The sequence below is a fragment of the Electrona antarctica genome (assembly GCF_951216825.1).
Source record: "Electrona antarctica genome assembly, chromosome: 11".
In the NCBI taxonomy this organism is placed as follows: domain Eukaryota; kingdom Metazoa; phylum Chordata; class Actinopteri; order Myctophiformes; family Myctophidae; genus Electrona; species Electrona antarctica.
This window is the reverse complement of record NC_136792.1, coordinates 20,156,438-20,174,862: the sequence shown is the minus strand read 5'-3', so window position 1 is coordinate 20,174,862 and position 18,425 is coordinate 20,156,438. Positions and strand designations below refer to the sequence as shown.

At 44.3% G+C, this 18,425-nt stretch overlaps 1 protein-coding gene across 1 annotated transcript in view; it reads right to left on the bottom strand.

Moving 5' to 3' along the window:
* The window catches only part of nbeab (neurobeachin b), a 268,935-nt gene that overhangs the window by 14,440 nt on the left and 236,070 nt on the right, over window positions 1-18,425 (bottom strand). Inside the window, exons 45-49 of the mRNA XM_079513569.1 lie at window positions 13,989-14,129; window positions 12,550-12,669; window positions 8,683-8,835; window positions 6,275-6,442; window positions 696-785 (exon numbers count right to left, since the gene is read on the bottom strand). Coding sequence (XP_079369695.1) covers window positions 696-785; window positions 6,275-6,442; window positions 8,683-8,835; window positions 12,550-12,669; window positions 13,989-14,129 — 672 coding nt within the window. The remainder of the gene's footprint in view (window positions 1-695; window positions 786-6,274; window positions 6,443-8,682; window positions 8,836-12,549; window positions 12,670-13,988; window positions 14,130-18,425) is intronic.

Sequence of the window (18,425 nt, the reverse complement as noted above, 5' to 3'; positions counted from 1 at the left end):
TTTCAATTTTCTCTTTTGTCGATTTTCCAACAACAATAAATTCCAATCAGCTCCTCCCAAAGATGGACTAAGCTAGACATGTGTTGATCAGTGGACTGCAATAAAATGGAGTGGAGGCACTGTAGCTGTGGTAACTGACAATAATCGAGCCCTTAGCCTTTAGCTCTGATCCTGCCGTGTAAATTTCCTCCTCACTGACTGACTGCACTGTATTGCAGCCTTGCAACTAAAAGGTCTCCAAGGGACACGTTCTTGCAAAGTTTCTTACCGGGAAAGTCAGTCAGAGAGAGAGAGAGAGACAGAGAGAGACGTGGGGATGGGGATAATGAGGGCTATGCTGGCCTCTTACATGGATTAGACAGGGAAGACTAGTTTACAGCTGTGGAAGGAAGATATCGGGCCAGCAGAGATCACTCTTCCCTCTACACTGCACCATTATACATTAACAAGTATAGGAATGATGAGGACAGCTGCTACACATGGCGTTGTTGCACTGTGACCTTGACGTGGTGCATAAAAAAAACGGATACAAATGCGAAACCAGATTGAAGGAAAACATAGCTTCGAAATTCTCTTGACGGTGCACCCAAACGTACACATCCGCATGCATACACTCGTCAGTCCCTGTGTGAATGCCCTCCCTCACGCCGCAGAGATAGTGCAGTGAATTTTCCCAGCATGCCCGTTGCTCTCACCAGGTGCATGGCGGAGCTGCGAGGAGGATGTGGCTCAATAAGCAACTGAGATGGCGTCTGTCCAAGGCTCTGGATCTGTGCCTCCGTGGCCTGCGGGAGGAGAGAGAGGAGAAAGAGAGAGAGAGAGAGGACAGAGAGAGAGGAGCGGCTGTCACAATCAATATGCATCAAAGTGATGGGTCAATGCGTTACTTGACAATGCAAGCAAATCCTAACTCAGCCGTGCCCCTGAGGAGGAGATGGAGGGGTGGGGGGGGTAAAGGGAAAGAGGTGCAGTCCCAATCCGCCTGGGTGCTCCCCCTCCCCCCTCAGCCTGCAGAGTCATCCAAGTGTTAGTATGGAAGAGACAAGCCTTTTCCTATTAACATGCTTCAGTTAACCATTCCCATTTCCAGGCGCAGGGGCCCCCGCTGCACAAACGTTAACCTGGAGTGACATCCAGCTAGGACTGCGGCAGGCCGGCCTGCTCTTAGATGTTATTGTGACTGAAACAAAGGGAGAGAGCACTTGCAAGCGCCAACACACACACACACACACACACACACACACACACACACACACACACACACACACACACACACACACACACACACACACACACACACACACACACACACACACACACACACACACACACACACACACACACACACACACACACACACACACAGGCACGCGTGGATATTAAGTTATGAACAGAGTCACATACCCCAACAGAAACAGAGGCAAAAATATATACAGGTATACATTACAAACAGCAAAAAGGACTAAATCTGTGAGGAAGTGAGGGTATGGTGATGAACAATGATTCCTGACTGATTAGAATAGTATTTTCAGTTAGTCTGGAGGATGCCTGCCTGTGACCGAGAAGGGAAACAACAGGTATCATACAGTAAGACTAAAATAAGCCAAACCAAAGAAATTTGACTTTTACGGTTTATACTATCGGGAAAGGTCTGCCATTTGTGCATATGTAAGTGAGTCCCCATTGCCTCCAGTAAAGGTGGGGGGGGGGCTGTTGAGCTTGACTGAGACTGGGATACTCCACAGTGGAGTGATTGATGTGACTGGAGCCACTTCCACCATCAGAGGGGAGCTTGTAGACGTCTGTCAATGCCACTGTGCACAATGGAACATACATCCCTCAGCCTCTAGCCCGCCCGCCTGCCCGCCCTCCTGACTGGCTGGCTCTCATTTTCCCCTGCCTGTACACACCACTCACAATCAACAGCCTCCATTGGGCATCACACGCGACAGTGGAAGAAGTGCATGTGCTCTAGAAGTTTTGAGGTGAAGTTGAATTAGTGCAGGCCACCTGCAAGCCAAGCAGGCCCCCAACACTTCCTGGTCACTTCCTATCATGAGCGGCACCAAAAAAGGGGAACGTGTCCTTGAGTGAGCACCGTGGAACCGCCAGTGGAGGTTTCACGTGAGCTGGCAAGCACATTTGGCAACCATTAAGTGTCAGTCAGCGTTTCTTTACAACACAGCCTGTCAAGTAATAAGCGACTGACATTATGGCTATTTAAGGTTAGACTTTGGGAGTAAAGGTCATAACGTCTGTTCAAATAAAGAAATTTGATACAAAGATCAGAAAGGCTTGTGAGGGCCATGTGGAAAACATCACCATAATATCCTAACCATTCGATTCCTGAAAACCTTGCGGTGGAATATACTAGTGGGGTAATCTCAGAAAACCTTGATTATTATTTACACTGGGAACACGAGACATGTATTTTTATCAGCATGTGTGTGAGTGGGTGAAGGGTGGTGGTGGTGGTTGTGTGCGTGTGTGCGTGTGGGGGGGGGGGGGGGGGGGGGGCTTGTCATTGTTGAAGGTTAACTCAAGAGTATGTCCTCTACCGACATGATCAAAACATGTCGATACCTCTCATGTGCTTCAACACTAATCCTCTTGGAGGTATGTCAGAAACGCACCTCTATCACACACCGAGATCTAGGAACACTTAACAGGTAGTTCATTAGTTTAAGTCACTTCAGGCTTTGCTTTTTGGCTGATAAGTGACACTTATTGCCAAAACCATCTGCTTGATCTCCCTCCCAGCAACAACTGTCTTGCATGGGTGAACACCAAACATCCATCACAACACACCGCGTGTGTGACTGTATGTCTGTCGCTCTGCGTCCATGTCTCCTGGATGCAGTGAAAGACTTCAGAGGAGAGTGGGTGCAGCAGCACTGTATTTGCTGGTTCCCAGGCTGGTGACAGAGGCTTCGTAGAGGTCCCAAAGCACGCATCTGTGTGTGCCGTGCACTCGTGCAATGCACCGTCACAACGCTGTCAGACAGAATGTAGACATGGCCCTACGTCGGCCCACTAAGCAGCGTGGGATCAAGCTTAGTCACAATACCTGAGAACTGTTGTGGGGCTACAAATATGCAGCACCGCCTTCCACCTGGACAACAGGTATGAGATGGAGTACAAATTGCTTTAATATTTCAAATATTTCTTATACGCACACGCACACACACACACACACACACACACACACACACACACACACACACACACACACACACACACACACACACACAGAACTAAACACTGAAGTACAGTACTTTGTATTATTTATTCAGTCTTGTTGTATCTAAATTCCCTTGAATTAAGTCCTCTACAAAGTTATCGTAGTATGTAACCACTGCCCATTCTTGACATGCCAATGTAAATTTGCTTTAGATTAGTGTCTATGGATTGATTTTAATCCTTTAATATATCTACAAAGGATTGCCCCTAGGGTGTTTGCTGATTGACAGTCTCTGATTTAACATCAACACTACTGTGTGTGAGAAGACCAGGATGTCGGCACCAATAGGTTATTGCCTCACGCGCAGCTATCATCACCATCAATGTATACAGAATCTCCTACGTTAGATACAGTATTACACTGTGAAGGCAGTTTCTCATTGTTAAGGTCAGGCATTTAAATGCTCATGTCACTTCGCTGCTATTATATGGAGACGGCATCTTAAAACGCACGTCGGCTGTTTCAAAGCCTCTGCCATTACCAGAAGCCCTTAACTGGCTGGCTAGCTCACTTCTTTCTCTTTGTTTGTCCTTACAACAAACAGTAATGGGAGGGGTGTGTGTGTGCGTGTGTGTGTGGGGGGGGTGGTTCTTCAACTGGAGGTAGTGGCAGCTGCGGAAGAGAGAAGCCCCAATGATGCATAATTTGTCTGTTTACATGTGAGTGACACAGCGGGGTCTGAATCAAGGGGTTACTGTCATGTTTTTCCATATGAGAAGGCTGTCAGGATAAGCATCAAGGCGAAGGGCTGCTGTTCCGGCAGCATGCCCAGTAGAGCTGTCACCCCACTCACAACCAGAGGCCCAGTCGCATGTCAGAGGGGGCCGCCATTTTAATGTGATCTCTTATTATGTCCTCTAATTTCTTGACATTTCAAATGTCATAATTGCAGTGACTAATGCCAGAGTTCCAGTTTCACCTGTCACACCAGAATGAATCAATACCCTGAAGCCGTTTTGTCGTACTTCAGCTGACCCCAGTACGGCACGCAGCTAGCAGCTTCCGTGCGCCACCTCGTTGACTCAGCCAGACAACCTGAAGACATGGACTCTATTGTAGTGGTTCTCAAAGTGTTGTCTGGGCCCCCCTGGGGTCCTTGAGGGGATTCCAGGTGAGCCCCAGCTAAGTTAGTTAATATAACATCAAAATCAGTTCAACCACTTTAACCCTATACCTCGGCTATTTGAAAGCAGCCGATCTGCAAGCTCACAATGCTTTGCGATGCGACGTCCGACGTGTTGTGAGATTGCAGCTCTGCTATTTTAAAACAAATGAATATTTAACACAAATTTTGTATGGAAGATTCCTGGCACAAACTATTTTCAGATGGGGGTCTGTAGCCAAATATAAATGTAGGGGTCCTTGACATGAAAACGTTTGAGAAACACTGCGCTATTGAATGGGAGGGAGAGCACTTCCTATGTACCTATGTATATCATGCACACTATGGGCAAGCACTGAAAATACATAACGGTTTATAATGTGATAAAATGGTCAGGTAAACTCAAAATCTGATGCTGTCATGTCACGTAATTAAACAAGGAGAGAAAAAAGTAGATGACAGGAGAGAAAATAAGGTCGATTGGAAATTGTCTAAGTTACAAATCATCTAAATTAATTCTGCGACAGAGTCAAGCAAAGTAGAACTTTTATATTGACAGTACAGTCCCTCAATTCAATCAAATTGTTGAAATGCTTGGAATTTAAATAATCAAAATACCAGGGTGCATTCTAAAACTAATTAAAGTGAACCTTAGAGCTGAAATAAACAAGGAACATCATACAATTAATGTAATATCTTTGCATCACTGCATACCTGGTTCATTATACCTGTTCAGTAGACTTTCGATTTTAGGCTGAGATTGAGCTAAAAGAGGCATTAGCAACCTGGAGAAGAAAGGAATGCACCCGGTGTCAGAGAATATTGATTGAAGGTGCGGTAAGACATGTATTAATTAGTACTCATCAAAACAGCATCATATCAGTTGTAATTAGCTAAGCTAATTTCTCTCTCCAGCACAAATATATCTGCATGTCACAAGTGGCTATCAACTGACGACAATTAGGGACTCCTGAGTGTCTGGCTTCCTAATGTGAAGCTAACAAACACTACTGTCAGCTATCGTGGTAGGCAGCGTGGCAGACAGCTACACATCCTGAGTCAGACGCAAAAAACTAAACAAAGTAATTGCCATTGTCTAAAATATTCCATGAAATGATGGAAACCAAAGCTTCCGCAATATTGTTTGATAATTAGATCCCCTGTATCTGCTGCAAAATCATTTGCATAGTGGTCACTTGATAAATAAAGGCGCCCCTGGAAGTGACAGTATATAAATGACTTGTTTTGCAGACAGCAGATGGTGGATATCACAGGGAGAGAGGAGCTCACTCTGGAAAGCCCCACAATGCATGCCAGCTGCTGCAGTCCCTGTTCCCCCTATCCTGGCCATGCAATTAAGCCATTCACAAGTTCTGCTGGTGAAGAGACCAGTTCATAGATATTCAATTAATTAGCTAAAAACGAGCAGATTCGCTCTCTTGTCTATTGATCAAGTGACCTCCAATGATTGATCACACTGCTCAAGCCAGCCCACACTCATTGATCTGATAGAGGAAGGAGAGATCATAAATGCTCAGAGTCAAAGGGAAAAACGACAACATAAAATCCTAATGAGGAGAGGGACGCATCCTGAACTCCTCCCGGTGGATAGCTATTAAAAGATTAGTGTTTATCTGAGGCGGAGGGAGTTAATAATTCAGGTCGTTAAAAGATGAGTCTAATCTCAATGCAAAGTTGCTGAGTCAGCAGTGCTGCCTGTTTCTCCTGTGGGTTACATTTGCATGACACATTAAATGATTGACAGATGCTTGATATAAATGCACCCGGTGCATGCCATGCACCCATTGCACTGGGAGCTTTAGGACACACTAGAAATAGGGCATAAAGAGACAGGAAGAAGTATATCTGTGGTTGAATAAGAGGCATGGGTGGGGGTCAACTTGGTCTCCATGGTGACACGAGTGTCCTACCTCTCTGATTGCAGGGTCAGTAATACCGTCCAAGATGACAGAGCCCTCGTAGGTCACATAGTGGAAGACATTGAGGGCGCGCACAGCTTCAGGGCCTCGCTGCTTGTAGCCAAAAATAAGGTCAATCCACTGATGCAGCTGACATGACACAAACTCGCTTTCCAGGGCCTGTCGGAGAAGTACAGGGCAATTAGAGGTGAGAGGCATACAGCAGAGCACAGGAGGGTACACAACAAGAAACAAAATAGTGCACAACACAATTGTGAGAACTCCTAAATGTAAACCGATAAAAACAACTTCCACCTACCAAGTTAAGCTGACTATAGAGGGAAACTATAGTGTATCACTGAGATTATTACAAGGAGGAACTATTACAGTATAAGGAGAAAAATAAAGCTGGCTTTAAAATGGCTAAATACTAGCCATGTTTTATTGGAAAAGGTCTCAGAATGTACAGTAGAGAATGCAGCAGACATGCAGGGGCTACTGTCCAATATGTACAAACAGTGATCAACTCATACTGAGCACTCCTTTGGGAAATGCATATCACATTTCCCCATCTATTAAAAATAATGACCAGCTATCTTCACATGGAAACAAAGAAAGCTGTTCAATACTAATGGCTATCCAATTTACGGTAAACCGTCTGCAGGGGTAACGTTGATAAAGTACTTGAGTGTGAAAAGCGATAATAGATTTCTTACAGGAGTGTCTGTAAAATATTTTAGATACGAGCTCTTGGGGCAGATAATTATTAGAAAATACCTACGTATGGAAGAAGTTGTGTGTTGATGCATCACTCCACATTACATTACAAAACCTTAATTTCCTATTATAATGGTGTAAGGATTTTCTGTAGGAATCTATACTCCTCCCCTCGCAGTCAGGAGTAACAGCCATTACCAACAAAGCCAGCTCTAGCACACAGAGGCTGAGCTAGCCACAGGGCATATCACTGCAATTGAAAGTGGCACATGCAAAGATGAGAAATGGGAGGGAGGAAGGGAGGGTGGAGGCAGAGAAGAGAGAGAGAGAGGGGGGGGGGGGGGGGGGGGGAAGAGAGGGAGAGAGATATGAAATAATAGAGCAGGCAAGAGTGTAGGCTGGCAAAAGAACAGAACAAAGGAGAGACAAAAATGGAGGACAACAGTTTTCAGGCTGCGTAAACATCGACCTAAAAACGCAGCACAATACCATAGAAGCACCTTTCAAAATGTTCAAAATATCCCCTGCGATCTAGTCTTCAGTGATCCTCGTGTCTCATTTCAGCAAGCTGGTCTTGATGCCACATACTGTAGCTGTAACATATAGTAGCTTCCTGCCTCTCCCCTGTACCCACCACCCCACCAGCACCCTCGTCGTTGTACAAAGGCTGGCGTAGCTGACCAGGCAGCGTGGGTAAAGTATGGGGAAAGGTCACCTCCGTGAGACGGCCTCCCAGCCCTGTCACTCCTGCTGAAAAGGTCAAGTGTGTTCCCAGAGTCCTCCCCCACCTCTGGTCCTGTGGCTGGAACCGCTGCAGCCTCTAACCTCGGGCTACACATCACACTTGGAACTTTGTTCCTTGGCATTTTGAGCTGGAACTATATTGTCTGTTTTCAGTCCCTTGCAAGTGTACAGTATATGTGCTCAAATGTATGACCTATTTCAACACTGTTGCATTTAGTATATTTATAGAATGTACAATGGGTTGCTGAGCTATGACTATCCATGTGATTCCAATGTCTGACAGTAGAGGAGATTTGGTTCTTCATTTCCCTCAATGCCTGCTGGGAGCTCCATGTTGCATGCAAATATCCTTTCCTGATTAACCGCGCACACGTGCACCACTCACGCACGCACGCATGCATGCATGCACACACACACACACGCACGCACGCACGCACGCATGCACGCACACGCCCTGCACGCCCTGCACGCACGCACGCACGCACGCACGCACGCACGCACGCACGCACGCACGCACGCACGCACGCACGCACGCACGCACGCACGCACGCACGCACGCACGCACGCACACACGCGCCCTGCAAGCAGCCAAGTCATGATTGATGAGTCCTGGCATTAGGTAACATTATAGGCCACTCTTACTGGCTGTGTCCTTTAGTGACATCACTTGGGGTCAGGAGTACAGTGTTAGTATCGAGCGGTGCACTTTATTATGCTTTATGAATAAGGCAGGGAGACACATATTGTAGGATGCAGAGGGAGAGGGCTTGGGCATGATTTCACTCCTGAATAACATGAGCATCTAAATTATGAAAACTGTACTCACGGCAAAGTATTTATTTATAATGTAAATGAAAATGCTGAAGCGCTGTATAACAGTGGTCATGAATTGCATGTTGAAAAGAATTGAAGGGAATACGTATGTTCATCTAAATATGCTAAATAAAATAGGTTCCTACCATTCTGTTAATCCTAACAAAGTCCTCTGGTTTCTTGGCCCAGGCTGGCAGGTCCACATCACCCACCATGTCCCTGTCTTCTCGCATGCCAAGGTGGTAGCCATTGCTATTGACAAACATCTCTGGGAGGTAGTAGAACTCTGGGATTAGCTCCTAAACGCGCACGCAAGAGAGAAAGAAAGGGGATGTATGCCGTTATTGAAGTTAACAAGTTCCAGTAATGTAAAATGGTAAATGGTAAATGGTGCATTTATATAGCGCCTTTATCCAAGGCGCTTTACATAGATAGTGCATTACATTCACCCATTCACACACACATTCATACACCGATTGCTGCGGAAGCCATGCAAGGTACCAACCAGCACATCGGGAGCAATTTGGGGTTCAGTGTCTTGCCCAAGGACACTTCGACATGTAGCCAGGAGGAGCCGGGATTCGAACCGCCGACCCATGGATCATTGGACGACCTGCTCTACCTCTTGAGCCACAGTACTTTTCTATCAACCAGTCACCACATCCATTACAGTAACATCCTCAGTGTTAATTGACTCCGAGTGTAAAAAAAAGAAAGAAATGTTATGATAGCTAAACGGATTTATTTTTTTATAGTCTGTGTATCCACATGAGAGCGAGGGACACTCCAGAGAGAAACGGTAACACAGACAAGCCACACACCAGGCCACACGGAGCTGCTGAGAGGTGCTAGTCAGGTTATTCTACACGGAGGTGTTTGTTGAGTTAAATGAAACTGGAACAGAGTTGGGTTTTTCTCCCCAGTCGCAGGGCTCTGGTGATGGGGTCAGGACCTCGGTATGGAGGAGGGGAAGTCGGTGTGGAAAACGAGCCTTCAATGTTATCCCTAGTGTGATTCCAAGGCCTGAGCAAGAGGACAAACATTTACCTGGGCTTACAGAAAAGACCATTCCCAAAGGAAGTATAAATGCTATACTGCATCATGACATCACTCTTGGAAAATAAAGATTCTTTGCCAAACGTATAAATCAAGTCTCACTCATTCTACTGTCCCTACTCTAATCCCTTTTTCTCTTGATCGTGCAGACCATGAGAGCTGAGCGGGCGATGCACAATGAGGCATATGCACACCAGGAATGTAGCTCCACCATCTTTGTCCTCATTACGAAAACATTTTCTAAATAGCTTTCTAATGAGGACAAAGTATTGTTGTTGACGTTTCATGAGTGGACCCAAATCGTGAACGCGGCCATAAGATTTTTTTAATCCTTGTATTAGGCTTGTTTTATGATGGCAGGGCGCAGTAATGCTGTGGAGTTTTATCATGCCTATAGGGTGCATAACATATGGGGCTTTTAGGCTCCCATAAATCACAAGGTTTTAGAGAGAGGGAGTTGGCATGACATGGTACAGCTCTATAAAACTTCCAGGTCTGCTGTTGGTCACATTTCACCCTCTGCACACGACAGCGGGAAGAGAGTAGACTAGCTTTTCCTCCCTCTCTTCCACCCTCTCGCACACTTTCCCTCCTCTTTTTCGTTTGTAAACTTCCTGCCGTAACTCAGCACCAAGCCGTTAAAACTGCCAGCTCCGTTTTCAAGCCCACCTCCCCTGGCAGCCATTAATTCTGCAACAGCATCGTAATGGGCTAACAAGTCAATCACACAAGCCTCCATTGCTTTACACTGTGTCACCTTAATGACACGTTCGTCAAAATCTGTCACCAGTGGAGTGCTGCTGGATTCCTTCAGACAGCATGCTGGCGGTTTTGGTGTGTGTGTGTGTGTGTGTGTGTGTGTGTGTGTGTGTGTGTGTGTCTATATATATATATATATATATATATATATATATATATATATATATATATATATATATATATATGTGTGTGTGTGTGTGTGTGTGTGTGTGTGTGTGTGTGTGTGTGTGTGTGTGTGTGTGTGTGTGTGTGTGTGTGTGTGTGTGTGTGTGTGTGTGTGTGTGTGTGTGTTCACAGGGAGCCAAGTCTGTCTCCGATCCCCTTAGTGTGGCTGTGTCTGCTTGACAAACATGCACACATACACATGCACGCACACAAAATAAGTGGGAGGTATGGATGCACACTAATGATGGGGTGATAGGGTGGTTGTGGTCTGTGGAGGTGAGGGGCTTAGCGAGTAGAGGGCTGGCCAGTGCAGCCTTGTTTCCATTTGACTTGCTCTTTTAGGAGGTCATCCGCGTCAGGGGCTCTGCCTCCCCTGGTCTTGTCGTCATTACTGCTGAAGGAGGCCGGGGTTAATGAAGGAGGCACCCTGGTAAAAACACGCTGCCTTTTAATCAGAACTCTGATGAGCCACTCACCGCACTGGGCTGTAGCTGACCTTAACCCTGGACACTCCACTCAGTCTCAATCAGTACCCGCCGTGGGTGTGTACACAGCACGACTGTGTGTTTGCGCGTGAATCCATCTGTGTGTGTGCGTGCATGTGCACGTCTGTCGATCTGTCAGTTTGCGTCTTAGCCAAAATCTGTCTTCAATGCATGCCAGGAAGCCAGTGTGGGTCTATTTTTTTTTTTTGCAGAGGTTTTTAGTTTCATACTTTTTTTTACTTTTTTTGTTGTTGCAGCAAGCGAAACTGGGGAAATTAGCAGGAAAAAAGAAAGAGTAATGATATGAAAGACTACATATGTGATATGATATAATAGTCATAATATTGGCTCTGCTTCACAGCCTAATGCACCATAGGTAAACCAAACAAGCTATCTTTTTATTTATTTTTAATGTTTTTTTGTGGCTTTCCTTTATTTATTTTTATATTAGACAGACAGTAGGCTGACAGGAAATGGGGAGAGAGATGGGGGGGGGGGTCAAACAAGCTATCTTGTAATAATTCTATCCTGTTATTTATTATGAAATACTGCTGTTCACCGCAATGTTCCACAGCAGGAAGTAATGTAATGTAATAGACCTATGTGTGTAAAAACAAATGCATGCAGGCATACAAGTGGTTTAAAGTAGGCTGTATTTGTTAACAGGGTGGCGTTTGACTATTCGACTGTACGTTGGTTTCCAGCTCTCCACGTCTGCCTCGCATAGACTGCTGGCCGCTTTCCTCTAGGTCCTGGCATGTAACAACCCTGTCTGTACATAAAAGACTACATTTTAAATAGCTTTTGTCATTAATGCTTTATTAATTGCCTAGGGCAACACTACTCGATGCTGGGTGTGCTAGAAATATATGACACTTTGAGGTCAGTGCATATCCCTGCTGTGATGTTATGCAGTGGGCAAAATGGAGGCGAATCAGCAGGGTTCAGCGTGTTCAGCACTGCTCCCTGGGTTTGCAAAGGGAGGGCTTTGTCTTTCTCGCAGACACAGCCTTTGTTCACAAGCACCACTAAACACACGCACAGGCATATTACCTCTATTTTTAAACATGTTTGTTTCAAATATGAGTTGAATCAAATGTGTGTTTCTCTGGGCTTAGTGTGAAATAGTGTGTGCTATTGGTCTTTGTGCTTCACTGCTTGGTTATGCCATTTATAATTCATGGTATATATTTGAGACATTTCTAGACCTTGACTTTAATAGCAGTGATGGAGAGGCACAGTACCTGCGGAAGTAAACACATTATTGAAAGGATGTGTGTTGTGTCCAAACATAGCAGAAACACATCACTTGTAATTAACTTGATAGGTAAGTACAATACTGTTTAAAGTTTTAAGACACACATCACATATCCATCATGGATACCTTTGTTCCGGTATACTATTTACTACTTTGGTAAGAGGCAATTGTCAGTCTTGTAGAAATCAATGTTTACAGATGAATTAAAGTGAAATGAGGAAAGGATTGAGTACAATTATAAATAGCATGTGATTGTTAACACCTGCCGAATTCATTCTCCTTCTTCTCACCTTAACATCAGAGGTGTCCCTCTGGCAATTCCTCCAGGAGCAGGCAATGGCTGAAAAGGTGCAGTCGGGATGGTCAAACTTGTTGTTATTGACACTAAGGAAGAACGTGGTAAAGGGCTCCTATGTAGGAAAAAACGCACACACACACGCACGCACACACACACACACACACACACACACACACACACACACACGCACGCACGCGCACGCACACGCACACGCACACGCACACGCACACGCACACGCACACGCACACGCACACGCACACGCGCGCACGCGCACGCACACGCACACGCACACGCACACGCACACGCACACGCACACGCACACGCACACACACACACACACACACACACACACACACACACACACACACACCAACAAGTTCAACAACTCCCCACACACAAATATGAAGTCACCATCTTACAATACATGATCAAAATCAAGTTCTAAAACTGTATTTTAAGTCACAGTGAAATCGTATCACTTTCTCATGGAACACACATGAAAGTGAAGAGATGTAAATGTAATTTGCAGCATTCTTTCATTGTTATCCTTTCCTGTGCCAGTCTGTGGAGATCACTCACTCATTTACTGTTCTCATGCCTGAGGGAGAATTAATTAGTGCTCTTCCTGAATACAGTGAGTAATGGTGGTAATTGGCTCATATTTGGTGTTCTCATCCTGAGATGGTGGACACCATGGGCTGTGGCGGACGGATCACTCAACAGCGGAAGAAAGGGATTGTGGGAGTGATGCCACGAAGGCCAGTCTAACTACTGTCTGGGGAGATCTCCCAATTCATCAGTCCCTTACTAATGAGGGGGGGGGGGGGGAGAAACTTCAGTACAAAACTCCCCATCAAGCGCTTTCAAATTAATATGCTGTCTCTTCACTATCAATGTGTCCGAACCGCAGGAGGCTGGGCAGGTCGTGTGGGCCTGCCTTGTGGAGGGAACAGTTTACGTGAGAGTGTATGTGTCCTCCCCCTCCACAGTAAATGAGGACAGTGCTCAGTAACCTTGATGGACATGTCTGCCAGCACTTGCTGGGTTGTCTGAAACACATAAACCTGCCACCGCAGCACCTGTAAATCATTACCCAGCCACTCTTTATTTAGTTCGCATATGCCAGTTTACTGGCCTGTGAAACGCTCTTTCTGGGGCTCTCTGGTGGAACTCGGGGGCCAATCAAATTGAGATGTTGGGCTGTATGCACATCAAGGTGGGCGTTCTTATGCTCCAACCAACAGACCTCAAAGGAGCGCCAACATCAAGTTTGACAAGTGTCAGTCAACCTAATGCAAACTCAGCAACGAATGATTTCTTACAGTGGGGGTTCTGCCTCGTCACTATTCAGAAAGACAAAATGCTTGCCAGATTCCTGGATATAACATTATAGTACCATAAAGTATTGGTTGAGTTAATGGAGTTACTCACTAGCCTCACAAGCCACTGCAGGGTCGAGGCAGCAGTGGAATAGTGGGAGTTGTAGTGACATGGCAGCGTCTGGTCATCTTCCCATGTCTCATAGTGGTCGGCATAAAACACTGCACGCTTCGGATTTAGAGCTCCGATTGGCTAGAAGAGAAATGAGACATTAGAAGTTTGATATCATATCTTACAAGAAGGTAGGAATGTGCTCAAAATTATCACATGCCTGCATTAATTAAAGGTTAAACACTGTACGCACATTAATTGAAAAATGATGTTCTTTAAGGCAGTTGAGTTGCATTCAAAGCAGTTGAAAAAGTAGCACAAATCAATGGGACTTGAGAAATATCTCCATAGAATTACATTCAACTTTCAAAAGCAACTAACGGATGATTCTGTACTGTAAGTTAACAGATGCAATCCTTTAACTGGGACACTATACAGAACTGTATAGTATCTGACTGATCGTTCTGGTGTGTTGCATATAATGAATATCAGGACCTTCAGAGTCTTAGCAGGCCTCCATTAGCCTACGTGTGGAAAGACCAGCAGAGGGACTGGGGGAATAAACAGGGCAGACGAGAAGCCTTTCTCTGGGATTTGTCTGTCAGACCCCATTATTCTCCTGCACCCTAAAAAGTTCCTGTTGCCCTGTCTCCCTCCTTAGATTTATGGGGGTAACAGGGAGAAGGAGAGCGAGATGGAGCACTGAGGAAGGAGGGAGGAGATATGGGCGGCTCCTGCTAAATGTTGTGGGTAATCCATATGGATTAACCCTAGCTGACCCGATTTACACCCAGCACGCCCACATACCCAAACACTGTACTCAGCACTCGTGCCTCCATTGGTGTTGAGAGCTACTAGGCACTGGTACAAGTAGTTAACTGGAAAGAAACTCTGACTGAATGTCTGGAATTGGCTCACCTTTGAAAGCTCATGCACACACGCACACACGCACACGCACGCACACGCACACGCACACACACACACACACACACACACACACACACACACACACACACACACACACACACACGAACGGTGACAGTATTTGTGCAATCACATACTGTAATACACAAATCTATGCCTTAGTGGTACAGCAGAATACTATTCTCTTGGAAGACAAGAGTCCAATCTATAGAAATCGTAAAACAAAGAAGAAGAAAGATTTTAAATGCCAGATATTCGTCCATGCTAAACCCGTATCCCTAAACTTCTTTGCCTTTATTTTTTTATTTTTTTTTACTATTTTGAAAACCATTTTTGAATAGTTAATTAAAATAGCCAATCTACAAGCTGTCAACGTGTTGATGTAGAACGGCTAGTTGAATTATTCAAAAGTGTTTTTCAAAATAGTAAAAAAAGAAAAAAATAAGTTTAGGGGTTTAGCATGGACGAAAATAGAGCCCCACAACTATAATCAATTCCAAGCTGTAAGGTGTGCTGTTAATGAATTTGTCGTCTAATTACTGTGATAATAAAACAAGATTCAAAGTTCATTATTTAAGCCAATTATCAATAGCTAGCTCAATATTATGCTGACATGATCAAAGGGGGTCTTTCATTGCTTTTTCATTTTTATGTGTTCCTAAGGCAACACATTTACACCATTACACATATATTTAAAGCTGAACAAATTACCTTCTATGCTTTTAAATCACACTGTCCAATGGGAAGGCCCTGTGGGCAAATTGGTAGTCAATAGTAATACACTCAGTACTGTTGTGTCTGAGTAAGTGATAGAGAGGGGGATGGAAACCGTAAATGTAATCAATGGACGCTTTGGTGTCTGAACCCTGCAGCTGCCATGTTCTAGTTTTGCCACAAGAGTCATGGGAAATCTATCAAAACAAAGCCTTCATTTCAAACTACTGTGAAATGGGGACCTAAAAATAAAGCCAATTATTTGTATATAATTTGTTTAAAATTGCGTTTTGTACAACCTACTTTAAGCGCAAAAGAAAGGCAATCTTTGTTAAATCATATATTATTGCTGTGTTCCTCTACACATGGTATGGTATACGAAACTTTAATTTAATCTCTGTCAAAAGTAAATGGCCACGTCTTTTTTGTTCTTCGGCACACATGAATGTTGTGGCACAATTGGAGAGAATGAAAGAAAAGTGTACTGAGATCTGCAAAGATTTATGGGGTGATAATAGTGTGACATGTGACATCTTGGCCTAGTCTAGATTGGAGTGTGGGCCACAGGACAGTCAAAACATGCGCACGCACACGCACACGCACACACACACACACACACACACACACACACACACACACACACACACACACACACACACACTAAATGAGTAAATGCTGCTAGGGTAACCAGCCCAGGATTGAGTCCAGGCAATTAATACAGACTGAAAAAGAGAAACCTTGGTTTTAATGAGCCTATTTGACACATCATTAGCACGTTTATTTAAAGCTGCCCCATTGAACACATTTACATTCTGTGAGTTAAGTGGAGATTGTTGTTTAAATAATATTTGAAAGGCTTGAAACTAAGCTCAAGATTGTAATGCATATAGTATACTGTATGTATTGTATACTGTATATTTGATTCTTAACCTTTGGGTTTTCAAACAAAATCTAAACAAAACAAAACAAAACCTCTCCCTCACCAACTCATTGCCTCTCATAAGTTTCTAAATTAGCCTGCTGTCTGTATAAAATATATCTTTATCATGACCAGCATGTTGATTAATGTATGCTGAAACAAACAACTTAACAATATATTGTTAACATCTGCGTTTAAACATATACACAACACAACTCCAGCCTGTTAGGTGGTTTAGTGTAGCAGTAAGACTGTGGTTATTTTGTTTTTATCACACTGTGAGTGAAAAAGACCAATATTTACACTATTATTTTTGTACATGGCCTGTTTGACATAAACGTCAACGTGCGGTCACAACGTGCAAAAACTGTTCCCCCTCCACTCATTAATGTCAAACATGAAGCAAAATGAAATGGTTGTGTATAGACATCACGCCTGACAGAGTTCACATCAGTCTGAACTTTGACCAGCGAAATTATCACCAACACTCAACCAATATAAGAGAATAGGCGAGATTGACCTCCTGTTCTTATTAACACTTAGCCCGCTAGCATTTATTGAAAAATTAGGATCTAATTCACGCCAGCATTTTTCCAAGTCAAACTCTTATTTTGAAAAGCCACATTTCCAGACTACCGGAAGTAGTGTTATCCTAGTAAGTTGAACAGGCCTTGTTTACAATATGAGTATATACCGGGACCTTTAAACTGAAAAGCACGTCTCCCAATTTCATTACATGTTGTGGGTACAGAAAAAGTTGTTGAGTATGTCTAAGAGGGTATTTAGCGTTATATGTAACTAATAACTGTTTTAAGTATGATGGATAATTAAAGTAAATGTGCTTAAAAATGAAAATCAACCAGTGGAAATGCCTCCTCGCTTGAGGAGTTAACCAATTTAAAGTGTCGTACATGACACAGGACAAGGACAACCTTCTGTTGTGACTGTGTCATTATACATACAGCATGATGTAGTGACCAGCAATTATGAAGTATTATGATGCTTGTCCTTTATAAGTCATTATAAAATGCATAATGAATCATGCAATTATGCATGGACCATATATGGTCATGCCTGGGGTGACCAACCAACCATTAACCAACCAACCAACCAACCAACCAATTGACTGACTGACTGACTGACGGGAAATGCACAATTTTATAGTAAATGCAACCTGCGGTCGCAGTAATACCATACTACATGCATAAAGTATGTTTCCATTGTCCTTTTGAGGCTAAATACAGACGTGGGTCACCAGTCCTCTTGCCCAGTAGTTGATTTGCCAGTCCTCTCTCTCAAACCTAATGGTAACCTTAGGTTGTGTACAAGCCACAATTCCTTACCATATATGCGCTATATTCCTGCACTATTGCAGGAAACACTACTGCCAACACAAGACAGAAAAAAATCACTATGGATTGCTACAACTGAAACAGAAATCCAATATTTCTAGAAGCGGGAGTCCCCAGGAGCAATGCCGTGTCAGGAACCCGCCGTGCGTGACCGAATGATGGTGCACCTTTAAACCCAAGAGGGAAGGTTGTGGCTAATGGCCAATGGGTACCTGATGAAGATGCAAGCGGCCTCTCTGACTCGCCACATCCAACATCCACACTTTAACAGCTTCCAGGAGCAGCAAGCAGGGTGTGGAACAGAAGTAATGAAATCAACCACTACAAAGCTTGCATGTCCTCTATACCTGGATGGCATGAAGGAACTCGTCCCAGGCACTGAATGGTGGTGTCGGAAGGGAGGCACAGAGACTTCTGATTGGCATTGAACGCATATCAGATCAACATGTCCCCGCATGGGCCGCAAGCCGGTTTGGGCCGCGTCACCGCGAAACAGTATTTGGTTTAAAAAGGAAAGAAAATGAGCCT